Source organism: Pleurodeles waltl, chromosome 6, assembly GCF_031143425.1.
Source record: "Pleurodeles waltl isolate 20211129_DDA chromosome 6, aPleWal1.hap1.20221129, whole genome shotgun sequence".
NCBI lineage: Eukaryota > Metazoa > Chordata > Amphibia > Caudata > Salamandridae > Pleurodeles > Pleurodeles waltl.
The window spans coordinates 541967937-541990769 of record NC_090445.1 but is presented as its reverse complement, the minus strand read 5'-3'; the positions used below and the strand labels follow the sequence as shown (position 1 = coordinate 541990769).

Genomic DNA, 22833 nt, shown 5'->3' with positions numbered 1-22833 from the left:
TAAATGTACACCCCTGTCCAATCCTGAATTCTTCTGTCCTTTCATCTAATGAAGGGCTCTCAGGAATAGGACCGAACTGAAGCAGAAAGGTCGTAATGAAGGGCTCTCAGGAATAGGTGTTATTGTCTGTATTCCTTAAGTAACATGTTTCCGAGCCTTGGAAGTAGAGGAGACTGGCGTAGCAGAGTGGCATCTGTGTTAGAGGTGATAACGCTCTCAAGGCATTCTGAACAAATTCTCTTTTGGTCTTAAGATGCTTGCTTACCACTACGTTATCATATCTATCTGCATATTGCTCTCTGTTAAACAATAGCTTCTTGTATCCACAGATTGTTCATTTATTTATTGCCCGCTGATACTCCCTGGGCTCCCCTAAATACTAGTAAACAGCTTTTGCTAGTCATCTCACTTTAAAACCATACTATTCTCTTCAAATTATTGCGTGTTCTTTGAACTTGCAGGTCCTCAATCTTGTGTTGGAGCTGAGGGTGCAGAATGAGTCCTAAGGGGATATGGTGGCTGCACAGGAATGTCAGCAGGACACTGATTCAAAGAAGTAAGTGGCTTAGAACATTATGTTTAATGTCCTGCGCAGGAAGAACTACTGGCAACATCCAATAAATCTCTATGCATTATGGTGAAGAACAGCAAGTTAGACACTCATTCTTTTGAGACAAACTTTATGGTGGGAGAGATTGAATTTCTGCCTCTCATTTTAAATGTTTTGCAAATTAATGAAACGCATTCTTCATATACATATCGGTTGGTATTTGAAAGATACATGAACGTTAATTTTGGATACATCTTAAAGTGAAGCAAACCATTCTGAGTAAACCAGTTTTTCTAGTCGTCTATGGATCACTGGAAGGCTGAAAGATGATTTAAAACACTTTTAAAGCACTTATGCATTATAAAAGCATTTGAAGCTATCAAAGCTCCGCTAGTGTATACACTTTCGGGTATCACAATAACTATTACAAGATTGACCAATGCTAGAAATTCTGTTTTCATGGGCTCAAATGGATATATAAGCTTTTTTCTTAAAAAAAAGAATAAGATTACTTTTTTCTTAACTGACATCTTAAAAATATAGCTCTATTGCGAACTGGGACTTTCACTCAAAACTAAACCACGGGGAACTAATTTAGTGCTTACATACACGTAGTTGTTGTATACAAGGGTTATCCACTTTTCACTGATACATTGAGTTGTTTGAAACCGAGTCAACAGGATGTTGCTGTAGGTTTTTTCTATAATATAAGTCTGGCAGTAGCAAATGGATTAACTGTCTTCACACCTTCCCTTTAGAAATGTTGGCTTCCTAGAAATATATGAATCATGAAAATATGAATGAAATAGATCATCTCTTTCACACAGATGCCTTCAAACTACGAGCTGGCAATAACCCCAAAAGACTACTGATTATGGATCATGCTAAGGACAATACACATCATACGAAATAGTCGTACACTTCAAAAACATAGGCCCTCATTATGTACATGGCGGTTCAGACCACCATGCCTGCGACGGCGGAAAAGACCACCACCGGCATGGCGAACAACACAGGGAGGGCCACCTGTGGCGGCTCTCCGCCACCGCCAGGCTACCGCGGACAGGCAGCCTGACGATGGCGGATAACATTATCCGGCAGGGCAGCACTGCAAGCAGCGCTGCTCTCCGGATAATGTACCCTGATTCCTCCAGCCTTTTCCTGGCGGGTTCCTCCACCAGAGAAAGGCTGGCGGAAGGGGTGTTCCAGGGTCCCCCTGGGGGCCCCTGCATTGCCCATGCACTTGGCATGGGCATTGCAAGGGCCCCCGTGCAGTGCCCCGTCGCTAAGGTCACTGCCCGATGGGTGCTGCTGCACCTGCCGCACAGTGGTATTGATGGCAGCTCCATGTGGAGCAGCCAGCAATGTCCTGGCCATGCATTCTGCTGGGCCGGCGGGTGGAAACAATGTTTCCATCCGCCTGTCCAGCAGAATGTTCATTATGCGGCCGGTGGGGTCCCAGGGGGGCTGGCGGTCAGTGAAATGACCGCCAGCATGAACACTTCGGTAAACACCGCCGTGTTCATAATGACTTCCTTAGTCTTGTGTAGCCTTTTGTGTGTGGGTGGAAAAGTAGTGAATAATGTGAGGTAGTTGGTGGCATATGGTAAAGAAGCCTCTGGGAAACCTCCAAGGCCAGAAATAGCCCAGTAGGTATACCTAGCATTTTGCTCTGGTGTGTCTCTTTACTTGACCAGTTTGTTTCCTGTTTCCATAGCATTGCTTTTCTTTTTGTAATATCGCAATTTAATAATCTTCCAGTTTCATGACTGACACAACATGGACCCATTGTGAGCTTATTACTTGCAGATGTTTCTTTGATGTGTTAAATTGGTCTTTCCACAGCACACCCTGTTTTTCTTCTATAGTGAAATGAATTCTGAGTGAGGGACACAGATGGCCTCGGAAAACAAAGGTGCTATATCTTGGTATCAAAGAAAAGTAAGTAGCAACCTAATGTTTAACAAATACACTGATAACACGATGTCAGCAGACGTAACTGTTATGAAACATGGTATATGTTTATTATATATTCCCTTTGAAGCGCTGTTGGCATGTTGCTAGTGTCACCATCAAAATAAACCTTTTTTCACAGAAAGACATGAATACAAAATATAGTTATTTACCAACTGTTAGTATGTGGTAGGGCCTTTAGATTTGCACATTTGGTTCTAGAAGGTGGGAGAGGTAGAGTGTGAAATCTAATGTGATAGGCTGTGTTTTCTGCAAATAGTTGCCCAAGTCTGACTTTCTATCAGTAGTTGCTAGCAGAGTTAAAGATCAGTTAAAAGATGTTTTGTAGCATTTCATAATGGGCAAACAATTTGTGGTGTTTCTGGCTTACAGTGGTAGATGTTTTTTCATAAGTGTGAATGTCTCTGAAGAAGCAGCTATTCAAGGACATTTTTGTTGTTATCTGTGCATGTTGGGATGGAGTGTGATTGTATCTTATGGCATGCTTACTATAGATAGGGCCAGTTTGTGGTGACTGTCACTTACTGGATTGGATGCAGGATACTGTTGGTGTGGACTCTACATACTGGCAAATCCTGCCAGGTCCTTTTTTATGGGAGAAGATTACCTTGTACCCACTCTGGCAAACACCATCCTGCCAGGTCTACCTTTCTGCAATGTTCATCTGTGTTTTACTATTGCAACAACGACCATGAGTATATATTAGCTGCATAAGTAAAACCAGTGTGTTCCCTGGGCATCACTGTTTGGTTCTAGTGGTAAACTACTTAACTAATAGGCAGAAATTAAGGATAGTATTGCTTTCGACAATTTTGCTGCTATTTTCATTGATTGCTGCATAGTGTCTGCTATTTAAGGTGCACACAAACATACACTGTACCTCTTCAAACATATTGAAGATTTTTGTGTATCCCTCAAGGCGCCCTTAAATCCGGTAAGCCTGTTGTTATGTATGCTATTATTTGTTATCTGTGTACACATTGAAAGACCATATGCAGACCTCCCTGCCTTTGGGGCTTTTGAAGCCTCTTCACTCAGTGTGGCAACACTAAGGCCCTCATTACAAGTTTGGCCAAAAACAAAAACAAAAAATGACCAAAACTTTGTCGAGAGATTAGGCACCCATTTTTTCACCATCCCATTAAACACCCTGCGCACACTTTGGTCCAGCCACACCCTTTTGCACTTCTCCTATTAAGAAAGTACCTGTCACCCTCATTAGTGTTTTTTTCCACCATGTCACGATCTAAAAATCCCCGTTTTTCTGAAGATGAGTTAAGAGTCATAGTGGATGAAATCATAAGAGTAGAGCCACAATTGTTTGGAGCACAAGTCCAGCAAGTTCTCTCAGTTGGAAAATGGAAATGTGGGACAGGATCGTCAACAGAGTGAATGCTGTAGGCACCACGCTGTGCAGGAGGAGGACATTAGGAAGAGGTGGAATGACCTCATGGCAAGGTCCATTCCCTGGTCTCCCAGCACCAGCTGCAGGCTAAGGAGACTGACGGTGACCTCCCAGTGCCCCATTAACACTCTTTCCCTGTGAGGAGAAGGTTTTGCCATCCTGCATCCTGAGGGCTTGACAGGAATACCTGGGGGAGCGCAGTCTGGTAAGTTACAACACAAAAAACATCACAAAAAGGCAATGTCCCGCATCCTGACAGCTCAGCTTTGCTCACTGTCTTAGTCATATACCTCACCAACATTCAATACCCAGAGTATCTGAGTACAAACACTCAAGTGGGTATCATTGAACCCAACATCACAGTCTCCAAGGCCTATCACATGTCATATGTCCAAATGGGGCCTGGAAATCACACAATATCAGAAACCCACTCCAGTATCCATGGCCTGTCCCAAAAGGGCAATGTATTCACAAAGATAAATGCAGCCTGCATACAGGTATGTAAAACAAAACAGGTGTCAAATATTGGGGAGTAGTGAGAGTGACCTGACTGCAACTCCCAGCAGGCCCTGTTTCAGCAACTCCAAACAGCATCCCAGTGTTCTCTTGTCCAATCAAATCAAATCAAATCATTAACATTTATAAAGCGCGCTACTCACCCGTGCGGGTCTCAAGGCGCTAGGGGGGAAAGGGGGGGTTATCGCTGCTCGAACAGCCAAGTCTTTAGGAGTCTCCGGAAAGCGGAGTGGTCCTGGGTGGTCCTGAGGCTGGTGGGGAGGGAGTTCCAGGTCTTGGCCGCCAGGAAGGAGAAGGATCTCCCACCCGCCGTGGAGCGGCGGGTGCGAGGGACGGCAGCAAGTGCGAGGCCAGCGGAGCGGAGGGGGCGGGTGGGGACGTAGAAGCTGAGGCGTCTGTTGAGGTATTCCGGTCCCTTGTTGTGGAGGGCTTTGTGTGCGTGGGTGAGAAGACGGAAGGTGATCCTTTTGCTGACTGGGAGCCAATGCAGGTGTCTCAGGTGTGCGGAGATGTGGCTGTTGCGGGGTACGTCGAGGATGAGGCGGGCCGAGGCGTTTTGGATGCGTTGCAGGCGGTTTTGGAGTTTGGCGGTGGTCCCGGCGTAGAGGGTGTTGCCGTAGTCCAGGCGACTCGTGACAAGGGCGTGGGTCACGGTTTTTCTGGTGTCGGCGGGGATCCAGCGGAAGATCTTGCGGAGCATGCGGAGAGTGAGGAAGCAGGCGGAGGACACGGCGTTGACTTGCTTGGTCATGGTGAGAAGAGGGTCCAAGATGAAGCCGAGGTTGCGGGCGTGGTCTGCGGGGGTCGGTGCGGTGCCGAGGCCCGTGGGCCACCAGGAGTCGTCCCAGCCGGACGGGGTGTTGCCGAGGATGAGGACTTCTGTTTTTTCAGAGTTCAGCTTTAGGCGGCTGAGCCTCATCCAATCTGCGACGTCCTTCATACCCTCTTGTAGGTTGGTCTTGGCGCTGGCGGGGTCCTTGGTGAGGGAGAGTACAAGTTGGGTGTCGTCGGCGTAGGAGGTGATGATGATGTCGTGCTTGCGTACGATGTCGGCGAGGGGGCTCATGTAGACATTGAAGAGTGTCGGGCTGAGCGATGAGCCTTGAGGTACGCCGCAGATGATCTTGGTGGGTTCTGAGCGAAACGGAGGGAGGTAAACTCTTTGGGAGCGGTTAGCGAGGAAGGAGGCGATCCAGTCCAGGGCCTGGCCTTGGATCCCGGTGGAGCGTAGGCGGGTGATTAGGGTGCGGTGACAGACGGTGTCAAAGGCAGCCGAGAGGTCGAGGAGAATGAGGGCGACTGTTTCACCGTTGTCCATCAGGGTTCTGATGTCGTCTGTGACTGAGATGAGGGCGGTTTCCGTGCTGTGGTTGGTTCGGAATCCGGTTTGTGAAGGGTCGAGCAGGTTGTTGTCTTCCAGGAAGGTGGTCAGCTGTTTGTTGACGGTCTTTTCTATTACCTTGGCTGGGAAAGGTAGAAGAGAGATGGGGCAGAAGTTTTTCAGGTCGCTTGGGTCAGCCGTAGGTTTCTTTAGTAGGGCGTTGACTTCAGCGTGCTTCCAGCATTCGGGGAAGGTAGCAGAAGAAAAAGAAGAGTTGATGACGGTCTGGAGGTGCGGGGCGATGATGTCGTCGGCTTTGTTAAAGATGAAGTGCGGGCAGGGGTCCGAAGGGGCGCCGGAGTGGATAGAGTTCATGATGGATTTGGTTTCTTCCGTGTTGATGTGGGTCCAGTTGTTGAGGGTGATGTCCGGGGAAGCGGGTTCAGTGGTGTATGGTTGGGTCTGGTGTCCGAAGCTGTCGTGGAGGTCGCTGATCTTGCGATGGAAGAAAGTGGCGAGGGATTCGCACAAATCCTGTGAGGGCGTGACGGCGTTGGCGCTGGCGCTGGGGTTGGAGAACTCTTTGACGATGCTGAAGAGTTCTCTGCTGTTGTGGCTGTTTTTGTCTAGTCTGTCGGTGAAAAAGTTCCTTTTGGCAGTGCGGATCAGGTGGTGGTGTTCGCGTGTAGCGTTCTTGAGGGCGGTCATGTTGTCAGCGGTGTGGTCCTTGCGCCAGGCCTTCTCAAGGGCACGACAAGTTTTCTTTGATTCTTTGAGGGTGTCAGAGAACCAGAGAGGTTTTTTGGTGTTGGTCTGTCGATGCGTGCGTTTGAGGGGAGCAAGGTTGTCAGCGCAGTTGGAGATCCAGTTTGTGAGGTTGAGAGCTGCGTCGTTGGGGTCGGTGGTGAGGGTGGGTTGGTTGGCGGCGAGAGCGGAGAAGAGTTGCTCTTCAGGGATCTTGTTCCACTGTCGATGAGGGATGGGTTGAGTGCGGAGGTGGGAGGTCTCGCGTCGGAATGTGAAGTGGACGCAGCTGTGGTCGGTCCAGTGTAGGGCAGAGGTGTGGCTGAAGAAGACGTGTTTGCTGGCGGAGAAGATAGGGTCGAGCGTGTGTCCGGCGATGTGGGTGGCGGTGTTCACCAGTTGTTTGAGGCCGAGGTTGGCGAGGTTGTCGAGCAGGGTGGTGGTGTTGGGGTCGTTGTTTTGTTCCAGATGGAAGTTGAGGTCGCCTAGGAGGATGTAGTCCGGTGAGGCGAGGGCGTGCGGGGAGATGAAGTCGGCGATGGCGTCGCTGAAAGAGGCGCGAGGTCCGGGAGGACGGTAGACGAGGGATCCTCTGAGGGTGGTCCTTGGGTCGGTGCGAATCTGAAAATGCAGGTGTTCAGCGGCGAGGGGGGGGTCTTCGGTGGAGGTGGTGACGCTGATGGAGTCTTTGAAGATGATGGCGACACCTCCTCCTACTTGGTTGGTGCGGTCTTTTCTGGAGATCTTGTAGCCTTCGGGGATGGCGGTAGCGATGTCTGGAGCAGAGGAGGCGTTCATCCATGTCTCCGTGATGAAGGCGACGTCCGGGGCTGTGGAGTCCAGGAGGTCCCAAAGTTCAACGGCGTGCTTGTGGACGGAACGAGCGTTGATCAGGATGCACTTGAGGTGGTTGATGGCGCGTGGGCTTGTGGTCGTGGTAGTTGCGTGGTGGAAGATGCGTTTGCAGGAGTTGCAGGCGAAGGGTCCATGGGTGCGTTTGGGGTGAGCTAGGAAGCAGGTTTTGGAGCGCCCTGGGTTGAGGGCGTGGAGGGTGGTGGGGTCGTAGCGGATCAGCGGGGCTTGGGGGAGCTGGGGACCAGGGGTCGTGGCGCTGGGCGCGGGCCAGACGCGGACGGGCGCAGACGGGCTTGCCTCCGGCGCGCCAGCGGCGTGCCCGCTGCGCGCGCCCGCTGCGCAGTCGCGCAGCGGCCGCCATAAGAGGTAGGAGGGGGGGGGAAGGGTCAGCTGGGGGCGAATGGGAGCTGGGGGGCGGGGGCGTGCAGGAGGTCGCGGCGGGAAAGCGCGAGGGAGGGGGGGGACAGGTAGAGTGAGAGGAGCTGGGGGAGGGGGTTTAGGGTGGAGGAGGGTGAGTGTTAGGAGGTTTGGAGATTAGGGAGAGAGATAGGAGTAGGGTTGTGAAGATAGGGGAGGGGGGGTTGTAGAGGTGGGTGAGGGAGAGAGGTAGAGTGAGAGGATAGGGAGATAGGTAGTAGAGGGGTTGGCGGGAGGGGGGGAGAGATAGAGAAATAGATAGAGAAAATAGATAGAGAAGTCGATAGATAGGGAAATAGATAGATAGACAGATAGGTAGGTAGGAGGAGGTGGAGAGTGGGGGAGTTAGATAGTGAGATAGGGAGCTAGAGAGATAGGAAGATAGGAGGAGTGAGGGAGGTAGATAGCGAACGGGTTAGCTAGGGGTGAGAGAGGGGGAGGCGAGTGAGGGAGGGGGATGAGGAAGGAGCAGGAGGGCAGGCTCGGGGGAAGAAGACGGAGGAGGTAGAAGAGCCGAAGACAGGAGAACAGAAGACAGAAGACAGAAGAACAGAAGACAGAAGACCGGAAGAGCAGAAGAACAGAAGAACAGAAGAACAGAAGAACAGAAGACAGAAGAACAGAAGAACAGAAGACAGAAGAACAGAAGATCGGAAGAGCAGAAGAACAGAGAAGAACAGAGAAGAACACAGAAGAACCGAGAAGAAGAACACAGAAGCACCGAGAAGAACAGAGAAGAAGAACACAGAAGACCGGAAGGACACAGAAGAACAGAAGGGAAGAACAGAAGAGAAGAACAGAAGAACACAGAAGAAGATTGCAGAGGGGGAGCGAGGAGGAAGAGACAGAGAGGAGGAAAAGAAGCAGGAGCAGGAGAGAAGGTGAGTGGCGCGGGGCAGGGCGAGGGGCTGGGAGGAGGGGGGTACTTACAGTTAGGTGGGTCTCAGGAACACAGGAACTCGGGAACTTGGAGGAGCTGCAGCGGCAGGGGGAGCGACCTACCCTTGGGTCAAGGGTCGCTACCACTGTCGCGCAGCGGCCGCCATAAGAGGTAGGAGGGGGGGGAGGGGTCAGCTGGGGGCGAATGGGAGCTGGGGGGCGGGGGCGTGCAGGAGGTCGCGGCGGAAAGCGCGAGGGAGGGAGGGGGACAGGTAGAGTGAGAGGAGCTGGGGGAGGGGGTTTAGGGTGGAGGAGGGTGAGTGTTAGGAGGTTTGGAGATTAGGGAGAGAGATAGGAGTAGGGTTGTGAAGATAGGGGAGGGGGGGTTGTAGAGGTGGGTGAGGGAGAGAGGTAGAGTGAGAGGATAGGGAGATAGGTAGTAGAGGGGGTGGCGGGAGGGGGGAGAGATAGAGAAATAGATAGAGAAAATAGATAGAGAAGTCGATAGATAGGGAAATAGATAGATAGACAGATAGGTAGGTAGGAGGAGGTGGAGAGTGGGGGAGTTAGATAGGGAGCTAGAGAGATAGGAAGATAGGAGGAGTGAGGGAGGTAGATAGCGAACGGGTTAGCTAGGGGTGAGAGAGGGGAGGCGAGTGAGGGAGGGGGATGAGGAAGGAGCAGGAGGCCAGGCTCGGGGGAAGAAGACGGAGGAGGTAGAAGAGCCGAAGACAGGAGAACAGAAGACAGAAGAACAGAAGACCGGAAGAGCAGAAGAACAGAAGACAGAAGAACAGAAGAACAGAAGAACAGAAGACAGAAGAACAGAAGACAGAAGAACAGAAGAACAGAAGAACAGAAGAACAGAAGAACAGAAGAACGGAAGATCGGAAGAGCAGAAGAACACAGAAGAACACAGAAGAACCGAGAAGAAGAACACAGAAGCACCGAGAAGAACAGAGAAGAAGAACACAGAAGACCGGAAGGACACAGAAGAACAGAAGGGAAGAACAGAAGAACAGAAGAGAAGAACAGAAGAACACAGAAGAAGATTGCAGAGGGGGAGCGAGGAGGAAGAGACAGAGAGGAGGAAAAGAAGCAGGAGCAGGAGAGAAGGTGAGTGGCGCGGGGCAGGGCGAGGGGCTGGGAGGAGGGGGGTACTTACAGTTAGGTGGGTCTCAGGAACACAGGAACTCGGGAACTTGGAGGAGCTGCAGCGGCAGGGGGAGCGACCTACCCTTGGGTCAAGGGTCGCTACCACTGTCGCGCAGCGGCCGCCATAAGAGGTAGGAGGGGTCAGCTGGGGGCGAATGGGAGCTGGGGGGCGGGGGCGTGCAGGAGGTCGCGGCGGGAAAGCGCGAGGGAGGGGGGGGGACAGGTAGAGTGAGAGGAGCTGGGGGAGGGGGTTTAGGGTGGAGGAGGGTGAGTGTTAGGAGGTTTGGAGATTAGGGAGAGAGATAGGAGTAGGGTTGTGAAGATAGGGGAGGGGGGGTTGTAGAGGTGGGTGAGGGAGAGAGGTAGAGTGAGAGGATAGGGAGATAGGTAGTAGAGGGGGTGGCGGGAGGGGGGGAGAGATAGAGAAATAGATAGAGAAAGTAGATAGAGAAGTCGATAGATAGGGAAATAGATAGATAGACAGATAGGTAGGTAGGAGGAGGTGGAGAGTGGGGGAGTTAGATAGTGAGATAGGGAGCTAGAGAGATAGGAAGATAGGAGGAGTGAGGGAGGTAGATAGCGAACGGGTTAGCTAGGGGTGAGAGAGGGGGAGGCGAGTGAGGGAGGGGGATGAGGAAGGAGCAGGAGGGCAGGCTCGGGGGAAGAAGACGGAGGAGGTAGAAGAGCCGAAGACAGGAGAACAGAAGACAGAAGAACAGAAGACAGAAGACCGGAAGAGCAGAAGACAGAAGAACAGAAGAACAGAAGAACAGAAGAACAGAAGAACAGAAGATCGGAAGAGCAGAAGAACAGAGAAGAACAGAGAAGAACACAGAAGAACCGAGAAGAAGAACACAGAAGCACCGAGAAGAACAGAGAAGAAGAACACAGAAGACCGGAAGAACACAGAAGAACAGAAGGGAAGAACAGAAGAACAGAAGAGAAGAACAGAAGAACACAGAAGAAGATTGCAGAGGGGGAGCGAGGAGGAAGAGACAGAGAGGAGGAAAAGAAGCAGGAGCAGGAGAGAAGGTGAGTGGCGCGGGGCAGGGCGAGGGGCTGGGAGGAGGGGGGTACTTACAGTTAGGTGGGTCTCAGGAACACAGGAACTCGGGAACTTGGAGGAGCTACAGCGGCAGGGGGAGCGACCTACCCTTGGGTCAAGGGTCGCTACCACTGTCGCGCAGCGGCCGCCATAAGAGGTAGGAGGGGGGGGGAGGGGTCAGCTGGTGGCGAATGGGAGCTGGGGGGCGGGGGCGTGCAGGAGGTCGCGGCGGGAAAGCGCGAGGGAGGGGGGGGACAGGTAGAGTGAGAGGAGCTGGGGGAGGGGGTTTAGGGTGGAGGAGGGTGAGTGTTAGGAGGTTTGGAGATTAGGGAGAGAGATAGGAGTAGGGTTGTGAAGATAGGGGAGGGGGGGTTGTAGAGGTGGGTGAGGGAGAGAGGTAGAGTGAGAGGATAGGGAGATAGGTAGTAGAGGGGGTGGCGGGAGGGGGGGAGAGATAGAGAAATAGATAGAGAAAATAGATAGAGAAGTCGATAGATAGGGAAATAGATAGATAGACAGATAGGTAGGTAGGAGGAGGTGGAGAGTGGGGGAGTTAGATAGTGAGATAGGGAGCTAGAGAGATAGGAAGATAGGAGGAGTGAGGGAGGTAGATAGCGAACGGGTTAGCTAGGGGTGAGAGAGGGGGAGGCGAGTGAGGGAGGGGGATGAGGAAGGAGCAGGAGGGCAGGCTCGGGGGAAGAAGACGGAGGAGGTAGAAGAGCCGAAGACAGGAGAACAGAAGACAGAAGAACAGAAGACAGAAGAACAGAAGACCGGAAGAGCAGAAGAACAGAAGGACAGAAGAACAGAAGGACAGAAGAACAGAAGAACAGAAGAACAGAAGAACAGAAGATCGGAAGAGCAGAAGAACAGAGAAGAACAGAGAAGAACACAGAAGAACCGAGAAGAAGAACACAGAAGCACCGAGAAGAACAGAGAAGAAGAACACAGAAGACCGGAAGGACACAGAAGAACAGAAGGGAAGAACAGAAGAACAGAAGAGAAGAACAGAAGAACACAGAAGAAGATTGCAGAGGGGGAGCGAGGAGGAAGAGACAGAGAGGAGGAAAAGAAGCAGGAGCAGGAGAGAAGGTGAGTGGCGCGGGGCAGGGCGAGGGGCTGGGAGGAGGGGGGTACTTACAGTTAGGTGGGTCTCAGGAACACAGGAACTCGGGAACTTGGAGGAGCTGCAGCGGCAGGGGGAGCGATCTACCCTTGGGTCAAGGGTCGCTACCACTGTCGCGCAGCGGCCGCCATAAGAGGTAGGAGGGGGGGGGAGGGGTCAGCTGGGGGCGAATGGGAGCTGGGGGGCGGGGGCGTGCAGGAGGTCGCGGCGGGAAAGCGCGAGGGAGGGAGGGTACAGGTAGAGTGAGAGGAGCTGGGGGAGGGGGTTTAGGGTGGAGGAGGGTGAGTGTTAGGAGGTTTGGAGATTAGGGAGAGAGATAGGAGTAGGGTTGTGAAGATAGGGGAGGGGGGGTTGTAGAGGTGGGTGAGGGAGAGAGGTAGAGTGAGAGGATAGGGAGATAGGTAGTAGAGGGGGTGGCGGGAGGGGGGGAGAGATAGAGAAATAGATAGAGAAAATAGATAGAGAAGTCGATAGATAGGGAAATAGATAGATAGACAGATAGGTAGGTAGGAGGAGGTGGAGAGTGGGGGAGTTAGATAGTGAGATAGGGAGCTAGAGAGATAGGAAGATAGGAGGAGTGAGGGAGGTAGATAGCGAACGGGTTAGCTAGGGGTGAGAGAGGGGGAGGCGAGTGAGGGAGGGGGATGAGGAAGGAGCAGGAGGGCAGGCTCGGGGGAAGAAGACGGAGGAGGTAGAAGAGCCGAAGACAGGAGAACAGAAGACAGAAGAGCAGAAGACAGAAGAACAGAAGACCGGAAGAGCAGAAGAACAGAAGACAGAAGAACAGAAGACAGAAGACAGAAGAACAGAAGAACAGAAGAGCAGAAGAACAGAAGAACAGAAGAACAGAAGATCGGAAGAGCAGAAGAACAGAGAAGAACCGAGAAGAAGAACACAGAAGAACCGAGAAGAAGAACACAGAAGCACCGAGAAGAACAGAGAAGAAGAACACAGAAGACCGGAAGGACACAGAAGAACAGAAGGGAAGAACAGAAGAACAGAAGAGAAGAACAGAAGAACACAGAAGAAGATTGCAGAGGGGGAGCGAGGAGGAAGAGACAGAGAGGAGGAAAAGAAGCAGGAGCAGGAGAGAAGGTGAGTGGCGCGGGGCAGGGCGAGGGGCTGGGAGGAGGGGGGTACTTACAGTTAGGTGGGTCTCAGGAACACAGGAACTCAGGAACTTGGAGGAGCTGCAGCGGCAGGGGGAGCGACCTACCCTTGGGTCAAGGGTCGCTACCACTGTCGTGCAGCGGCCGCCATAAGAGGTAGGAGGGGGGGGGAGGGGTCAGCTGGGGGCGAATGGGAGCTGGGGGGCGGGGGCGTGCAGGAGGTCGCGGCGGGAAAGCGCGAGGGAGGGGGGGGACAGGTAGAGTGAGAGGAGCTGGGGGAGGGGGTTTAGGGTGGAGGAGGGTGAGTGTTAGGAGGTTTGGAGATTAGGGAGAGAGATAGGAGTAGGGTTGTGAAGATAGGGGAGGGGGGGTTGTAGAGGTGGGTGAGGGAGAGAGGTAGAGTGAGAGGATAGGGAGATAGGTAGTAGAGGGGGTGGCGGGAGGGGGGGAGAGATAGAGAAATAGATAGAGAAAATAGATAGAGAAGTCGATAGATAGGGAAATAGATAGATAGACAGATAGGTAGGTAGGAGGAGGTGGAGAGTGGGGGAGTTAGATAGTGAGATAGGGAGCTAGAGAGATAGGAAGATAGGAGGAGTGAGGGAGGTAGATAGCGAACGGGTTAGCTAGGGGTGAGAGAGGGGGAGGCGAGTGAGGGAGGGGGATGAGGAAGGAGCAGGAGGGCAGGCTCGGGGGAAGAAGACGGAGGAGGTAGAAGAGCCGAAGACAGGAGAACAGAAGACAGAAGAACAGAAGACCGGAAGAGCAGAAGAGCAGAAGAACAGAAGAACAGAAGAACAGAAGACAGAAGAACAGAAGAACAGAAGAACAGAAGAACAGAAGAACAGAAGAACAGAAGAACAGAAGACAGAAGAACAGAAGATCGGAAGAGCAGAAGAACAGAGAAGAACACAGAAGAACCGAGAAGAAGAACACAGAAGCACCGAGAAGAACAGAGAAGAAGAACACAGAAGACCGGAAGGACACAGAAGAACAGAAGGGAAGAACAGAAGAACAGAAGAGAAGAACAGAAGAACACAGAAGAAGATTGCAGAGGGGGAGCGAGGAGGAAGAGACAGAGAGGAGGAAAAGAAGCAGGAGCAGGAGAGAAGGTGAGTGGCGCGGGGCAGGGCGAGGGGCTGGGAGGAGGGGGGTACTTACAGTTAGGTGGGTCTCAGGAACACAGGAACTCGGGAACTTGGAGGAGCTGCAGCGGCAGGGGGAGCGACCTACCCTTGGGTCAAGGGTCGCTACCACTGTCGCGCAGCGGCCGCCATAAGAGGTAGGAGGGGGGGGGAGGGGTCAGCTGGGGGCGAATGGGAGCTGGGGGGCGGGGGCGTGCAGGAGGTCGCGGCGGGAAAGCGCGAGGGAGGGGGGGGGACAGGTAGAGTGAGAGGAGCTGGGGGAGGGGGTTTAGGGTGGAGGAGGGTGAGTGTTAGGAGGTTTGGAGATTAGGGAGAGAGATAGGAGTAGGGTTGTGAAGATAGGGGAGGGGGGTTGTAGAGGTGGGTGAGGGAGAGAGGTAGAGTGAGAGGATAGGGAGATAGGTAGTAGAGGGGGTGGCGGGAGGGGGGGAGAGATAGAGAAATAGATAGAGAAAATAGATAGAGAAGTCGATAGATAGGGAAATAGATAGATAGACAGATAGGTAGGTAGGAGGAGGTGGAGAGTGGGGGAGTTAGATAGTGAGATAGGGAGCTAGAGAGATAGGAAGATAGGAGGAGTGAGGGAGGTAGATAGCGAACGGGTTAGCTAGGGGTGAGAGAGGGGGAGGCGAGTGAGGGAGGGGGATGAGGAAGGAGCAGGAGGGCAGGCTCGGGGGAAGAAGACGGAGGAGGTAGAAGAGCCGAAGACAGGAGAACAGAAGAACAGAAGACAGAAGACCGGAAGAGCAGAAGACAGAAGAACAGAAGAACAGAAGAACAGAAGAACAGAAGAACAGAAGAACAGAAGATCGGAAGAGCAGAAGAACAGAGAAGAACAGAGAAGAACACAGAAGAACCGAGAAGAAGAACACAGAAGCACCGAGAAGAACAGAGAAGAAGAACACAGAAGACCGGAAGAACACAGAAGAACAGAAGGGAAGAACAGAAGAACAGAAGAGAAGAACAGAAGAACACAGAAGAAGATTGCAGAGGGGGAGCGAGGAGGAAGAGACAGAGAGGAGGAAAAGAAGCAGGAGCAGGAGAGAAGGTGAGTGGCGCGGGGCAGGGCGAGGGGCTGGGAGGAGGGGGGTACTTACAGTTAGGTGGGTCTCAGGAACACAGGAACTCGGGAACTTGGAGGAGCTGCAGCGGCAGGGGGTCCAATGACCCTTATTTGTCAACTCACAAATGAACTTCACTCACGTGGGGGGATAACATTGGTCTAGTGTGTGTAGCAGAGAGAGTGGCCTGATTGCAACTCCCAGCAGGCCCTGCTCCTGTTACTCCAACCACCAACACCGTGGTCACATGCCCCAATACATCTGTTTGTCAACTGTCAAATTAAGTGTACTCACCTGGGGGGATAACATCGGCCTAGGGTGTGTAGTACAGAGAGCGACCTGACTGCAACTCCCAGCAGGCACTATTTCAGCAACTAAAAACACCAGCCCAGTGTCCTCTGGTACAAAGACCCCTGCTTGACAACTCCTCACAAATGAAGTGTATTCACCTGGGACTGAGCAAGCACAGATCCTGCTCAACTCAAGGATGTGTCAATCTACCTAGCTCCATCTTGACTTGCTAACCCAAGATGAACTACAGAGGACAGGAAGGACAACCTACCCAGTGTGTACAATAAATATGCCTAAGGTCTAAAGATGCATCACCAGATTGGCAGCAGGATACATATTGACCCAGCTCTGTGCACATGATGACTCCAGTCACATATGCAACCAAGTCCTCGGTCTGCTTGCATCTCACTCAACTAGGCCTCCATATAGTCAAAACCATATCTTGCCCATCCACTGTGTTTGCTGCACAGATGGCAAGATATCCTTTTCAGGCCATCCTCCCAAGTGCAACTGATCTGCACACCTCATTAGCTGCTTGAGTCTAAATGATTTGGCATGCTTCACACGTCATGTCAAATCACCCAATACCATGGTTACTTGCCACAATTGGATTACCTGAGACTAAACTTTGTACAAGCTCTCTGCTTACTGTAAAGCTTAACCGTTGATGGTAGATGTCACACAACCTATTACAATGTACGTTTTACGTCAACAGATGGATTTGCGGCTTAGCACACAGAGGCCACGGAACAGACTGCCATTACCACCCTGAATGAAGCCCTCAGTGGTGACGACACTCCTGGAATTCTGGATGTGGAGGAAAAGCTCTAGCCCTTCTGGGCAACATGGTCAGATGGCAACAGTGAGTCTCACTGTGCCCACAAAGTCACTTCTCAGCCCCTTTTGCTTCAACATTACAGGCAACAACTCGCCCCCCAACCTGTGTCCCGAGCACAGTGTCTGCCATCTTGTGCCACCAGTCATGGATTCTGAAGTGCAGCCAACACTTCAGACAATGAGGGTCCAGGACAAGTTGGAAGGGACACCTTGTGGCAAGGGTACAGGTCCATGTGGTTAGGCACATGGAAGGGATGATGTGGGCCAGCTGGTGTGGCCAGGAGCCCATCAGCCACATCTTAGGGTTCTAGCAGGAGTCCCAAGGCATGATGGGCCAGGTGTTGACTAAACTCCAGGAAATTAAGCTGCTACAGAGGGACATGCATCAGGACTTGCAGGAACAGATGGAGGTCCACAATAACAGCATTGCCTCCCTAACAGGGGATTTGAGGGACATACATACCACCCTGAGCAGGGCTTTTCAACACCAGTCTACCCCTTCCTTTGACCAATCAACAGCAGGCTCTACCAGAGGAACACCAAGGCCCAGGCACCCCTGTCTATGTAGCAGCAGATTCCCCCACCCCCATGCAAGCAGGATGTCCAGCAAAAAATCCAGGAGGTGCGGATGGCAAGACACCCACCACTGCCAGTAATAACCCTCTTCCTTAAGGACCTCCTTTGTGTGTTATACATTCACTGTGGACTGAACCACCTAGCATTTCCTATGGGAGGAATACTCTGGATTTTGGATTCCTAGTGGTCTGGCATCTACTCCATTGATTTCATTCACCATGACTGACCCCTTCACAGTTGAATTTGTGTGGAGTCATGTCACATATATTTTCTGTTAGTCATAGCTGCACATTAAAATCACCCTTCACTGACTCTTTGTCTACTGATTTTGATTTCTTATTTAGCCATGTAGAGGTATGTCAGGCCATGTGAACCATACGATGATGATCTAAGCTACTGGTCCAAGACGAAATAGGTTGCATGTACGTGGTGTCTAGCTCAGGATTAAAACCCTCCCATACAAACACATACATACAAGTGTCTGCTCAAACCAAAAAGTTTATTATGGTGTTCAGCACATAGGCTGTCAATCCGTCAGGACTATTGGAAATAAAAAATGATTGACTCATACTGAGTTAATGAACATGTTGACAGGTACAGGCCTCCTGACTACGGTAGGAAGGGATTTGTTAGACAGTGTCCTGTAGAATAGGCAAACATTGATGTGGTTTATGCCAGCAGCTTGACCCTTATCACATACCACACCAAAGTAATTCAGCATCACATAATCCAATATACCAGGCAGATGGCAGTACAACAATCCCTGATCACAGGGCTATTATAAGCCAATGCCTGTGCATCTGGTGTTATGACACAAATATATGTCAGTGTTATGGCACAGGCACTGTGGCCTACAATAATGAAACACATCTACAGCTAGTTACAGGTCACACCTAAAGAGTGTTTAGCCTGTGTGAAGGAAAAACGACTTGGTCGTAAGCTAGGACTACATATATTTTATGCCCACATGATGCATCAGTCCCACCACAGCACACAAAACAAGTCCAATGGGCACTTCAGACCTTCCACCCGAACACTGTGCAAGCTGTTTTTGCACAGGTCTTATACCCCCAAACTCTGTGACCTACATTACCTGCCAATGTCACAACTCTGAAATGAAGATATCATGGTGAATGTACCTGTTCAACGAGCAAAACAAGGAGTATAGGCTTGAAACCATCCATATGACACAAATCGCCTAGCAGGCATCTGGAAAACAAAGTGCAATGCAAGGAAACGTACACAAACAAAACAACATCTTCAAGGTGGGTATGTGTCAAAAGCTATTTTTTCAAGCAGCTTTTAGCTGATTATTGCAGAGTATTAGCTCCTTAGCTGTATACAAAACATTCAACTCAAAACATTCTCACAAATACATTTCATCAGACAGTCACAGTCATGATATCACAAGACATAATTACACAGAAATAGCTCGGAATTAGATCTTCTCGCAAGTCAGCTCCTTCCTCTTCACCACTGTCATCCTCAATTGGCATTTTAGGATTCTCACCCGGTGTCACTGCAGGCTTCCCCTCCTCACGGATGTATGGGATATTCCTCTGCAAGGTAATGTTGTGGAGCATGCAGCATGCCACAGTGATCCGACACACTTTCCAGGGTTAGTAGAGGAGAGCTCTACAAGTCCTCTCCAGACACCTAAATCTGGCCTTTAGGAGTCCAAACTCCCGCTCCACTGGCCTCTGTATTCTTCCTGGGCTTTACTGAAGCAGACTTCCCCTGGTGTAGTTGGATTACTCAGCGGCGTAAACAACCAAAGAAGGTTTGGATATTCTGAGTCACCTGTTAAGGAATGGGATATAAGCGAACCCATGAGTCCCTTACATCATGACTGTAGCACCTGACATTGCTCACACACGGTCAGGACAGATGTGACTTACCAACCAGCCAAGTCGTCTCTGGGTGCAGTTGTGATATCAGCTGAGGTATGGTTCTGTTCCGCATTATGAAGGAATCATTTGCTCATCCTAGATAACGGGCACACAAATGTGAGCTGTAGAGATCTGCCAAACAGATGACTTGCACGTTGCTGGAATGGAAGTTCTTTCTGTTGCGATAGACATTTTCACTGGCCTGCGGTTGCACCAAGCCAACATGGGTGCCGTCAATGTCCCCCACCACATGAGGGAGACGGGTAAAACCATAAAAGTCAGCCTTCACATTGTTTGTCAATGTGTTTCACCATTGCTGAGAGGAAATCCTTCAACACTAGACTGAACATAGGTTGGGACATACCAGCAGAGAGGGCCACTGTATGTTGGAAGGACCCTGTGGCCAGGTAGTGCAATAACGACCTGACTTGTACAATGGGTGGTATGCAGGTTGGATTACTATTAGCGGCCATCAGATCTGGTGCCAACTGACAGCATAAGTCCAATATTGTTTGCCTATCCAGGAAGTATAACTGAATTATATGCTGTTGCTCCATGGTCTAAAGGTCTGGCAGTGGACAGTAGACAGGAGGTTGCCACATCCTCCCTCTCTCAGGGCACCTGTGTGTGACATTATTTGTAACATTAGTCAGTGTGTCCACAGCAACATACATGATGCATGCCAATAATATCATGTGACAACGCATTTCTGACTGAATAGACATGACACACAGTACACATCCCAGCTGGCAACTACAAAAGGGTCCAATGTGACCCTGTAATGCTATCTGTTTTTAACCACCAGGTCCATCTTGACCACTGACTCCATGTTGTGCTTAGCTTAGCTTCAAACACTATCACATTTGTGGCGCAAATATTTTTCTCTGCACAGCTTGTTACACTGTTTTTACTCTTCTCACCAGGGAAAGGAGCAAAACATGGGGAGCGCTGAAGATAAGCGAGTACCAGGCTGAGAATGTTATGACAGAGCAGGGTACAACTCGGTCTTGGAAAAACACTGTGAGATTTGGACAGTCTGATGCATGTTTTTTCAACACTGACCTGAAGATCTCAAATCGTCGGGGGGGGGTTTCTAGAACCTTACGCTTACGTTTGTTTAAAGTATATAAGGTGGGGAGACTTGGCAACTGGAGGAAGAAGGAACTCATCTGAGAAGGGATGCCTTGCTCAGAAAATAAATCCCATTGCGGTTTAGTCTCCCTTCTGTTTCGGTTGTTCATGGTTCCATGACCTGAAGTTGGCAGTTGGCAGGCAAAGGATGAAGTCGGTGTCAAGCCCCATGGTGATGCATTTTTTATTCTTATTTTTTGCTTTGCGGTGTGCATGCATGCATGAATACGTAGTCACTATATATATATATATATATATATATATATATTTATTGTTGGAGTATTGAATTTTCTTTGTTTCTGTGATCATCATTATTCTACTTCTGTGATTATTTTTAAAATTGCATGTGTGTGGCTGCATTTGAAATAAAAGCTCACATTATTCTTTTTGTTCATGAAACTTGGGAATTGCCTTAATAAATTCATCACTCAGACTAAGAGTGCTGCATTCTTTGCATTCCTTTCATTTAGTTTCCTCTCAGTCTGAAGCAGAACAGACGCCCGTGGCTGCAACACATGTACACAACATGGATCTGGACGAAACTTGACTATCTGCTACACAATTGCCCCTTGAAATGTGAATGTATTTTCCAACCGCCAAATAGACCGTAGGTGGCGGTGGACCATACACTGCCGTCAAATGCCATCCGTGCCCTGCAACACACTACATTGGTGGTTGTGTAAAAGGACCTACATGACAAGACAGAATAAGGATGATTGTGATGCCAGAACACATATATTGTAGGTGTGTTGCAGTTTACAAAGCCAAATACTGTATATCAGGCAGCCAAAAAGGCAGATGCTTGACCTACTCCACTGGACATTAGAAATCGCCCACAACCGCCAGCGGAAGTCGTCTGGGCAGTAGGTGTTTCAAACTGCGGCGGACACAGCCATAGGCTAACGTTGATGCCTGTGGAGGTTGCGGCCCAGTGGCTGTGCCCGTTGGCGGTGATGACTGTGTATGTGGCGGACGTGACCGCCATGTTGTGCAAATTCACTCACTTGACTTCTGACACTGCTGCCAGCAACAGTGCCTGAGCTGCTGTGTGCCGCCTCTGGGTGCAATAATGCCACGTTCAGGAGGTGATAGGTCCCCTGCCTTCTATCCAGGGAGCTGGAGTGGCTTGTTAATGAGGTCCTTCCTCTGTTTGGACAGCTCTATGGGTCACAAAAGGGGCATATAAGTACCCAACTGGCCCAATTGACTATGTTTGACACCATGTGCCCCTGTGTGCCAGTTAGACTTCTTGTGTGCCTGCTGCAGACTGTGTGGCATCAATGGGATGTGCATTCTGCAGGTATTCTTGCCCAGTACTTTATGAGCTGTGTGTGCATCTTGTCTGAGTCATTTGAGGATCTTGTAAGCAATGTGCATAGTACCACCAATCTTTCAACCCACAACTGGCTTGCCACTGTTGCCTGGAAGGCATATCCTGACTCACTCTGCCGTTCGGGTTGCCACACAAACCACATGCTAATTTGCTGATGTACTGTCATGCATGAAAGTGAAGGAAATGTGAGTGACATGCTTAGCCTGCGGAGTCCATGGCCTGTCAAATGTATCTCCCAGTATGGGACCTAGTCTGTGGGAGAGTCACAGTGGCTATGCAGCAGTGGCACTGTGCCCACTCCTTGCACACCAGCAGATCCCATGATGTGGACAATATAATGATCTATTGGCAAAATGTGCCCTGAATTCCTCAGTCTATTGACTAGATCAGGAATGTGTACTGAGGTACATCCCAGAAGTAGTCCATATGTGCATTTTGCATCATTGCCAATGTGTGTCTTTGACTGAAGACAGGTCCCTTACTTCCACAGCTCTTTTGTCACTTTCTCATAAGTCATAATTGTACAGTACAGGCTTATTGCATGAGTAACAGTCCCACAGTGCAAAAATTATGATGATTCATGGCAGGCCATGGTATGCGAGTCAGTAGCTTGGTCGCATAGAAAAAACTGGACAATGCATATCTTTGTATATTGGATGCCATCCCTGTAAGATAGACACATATGTCCAGAGGAGTGTTCTGTGGTACAGGTATATACAATGGATGACCACCCCCCAAAGTGACATGAGTCTGAATTTGGTAGGACACAGGTCCGCACATGCACAGGGTAGAAACACTTTCTGTACGTACCATGCCAGTACCTTCATTGTTACTGAAGTGTAATGGTGAAGTCTGTACTATGGACGTTGTCTCTAGGGACTCTATGCAGCGAGTCAATCTTGCAGAGTGTGAATGTGTTGGTCCATTCAGGCCTTAGGAATTTCCCTTCAGAAGCCACATACGTGTGTAGTGTTTCATTGTGTTCACATCACAGTACATGTTGCTGGAGCATGGGCTACCTGATGGGACTAGGCTTGCTTAGTCATTGTAGGCCATGAGCAGGGTAGTGGGTTAGTCTGCAGATGGATACAAACATCTGTAGTCATGTCCCTGTGCTTATTGGCTTGTGTGCTTTACACTTGTGGTGTGCTGACGAATTGAAAATGTTTAGCGTGGTGTTTCTGACATGTGTTACACAACCATGTGTGCCAAAATTGAGATTGTGAGCTTATGATTTGTCTCTTGCATCCATACAGGTAAACACCCATCAGAAGAAGGAGATATGGAGAGCCATCGCCTGGAACATGCGGACCCTGGGGCTCCACAGCCAGCAGAGCGCCCAATGTCACAAGAGGTAGGAGGACCTGAGACGCTGGGCCTGGAAGATCGTGGAGGTCCAGTTGAGGATGTCCTCCGTATGTGGGGAGAGGGGGGCCACGAGTACAACCATGACCCCCCAAATGTTGCAGATCCT

At 50.4% G+C, this 22833-nt stretch overlaps 1 protein-coding gene across 5 annotated transcripts in view; it reads left to right on the top strand.

The window, feature by feature from the left end:
• Nucleotides 1-22833, top strand: part of PHTF1 (putative homeodomain transcription factor 1) — a 499499-nt gene that overhangs the window by 33156 nt on the left and 443510 nt on the right. For 3 of the 5 annotated variants that reach the window (XM_069238694.1, XM_069238695.1, XM_069238698.1), the window contains 2 exons: nucleotides 462-556; nucleotides 2396-2491. In XM_069238694.1, the coding sequence (XP_069094795.1) occupies nucleotides 2447-2491 (45 nt within the window). In that variant the 5' untranslated portion in view covers nucleotides 462-556; nucleotides 2396-2446. The remainder of the gene's footprint in view (nucleotides 1-461; nucleotides 557-2395; nucleotides 2492-22833) is intronic. The other 2 variants (XM_069238696.1, XM_069238697.1) reach the window with 1 other exon arrangement.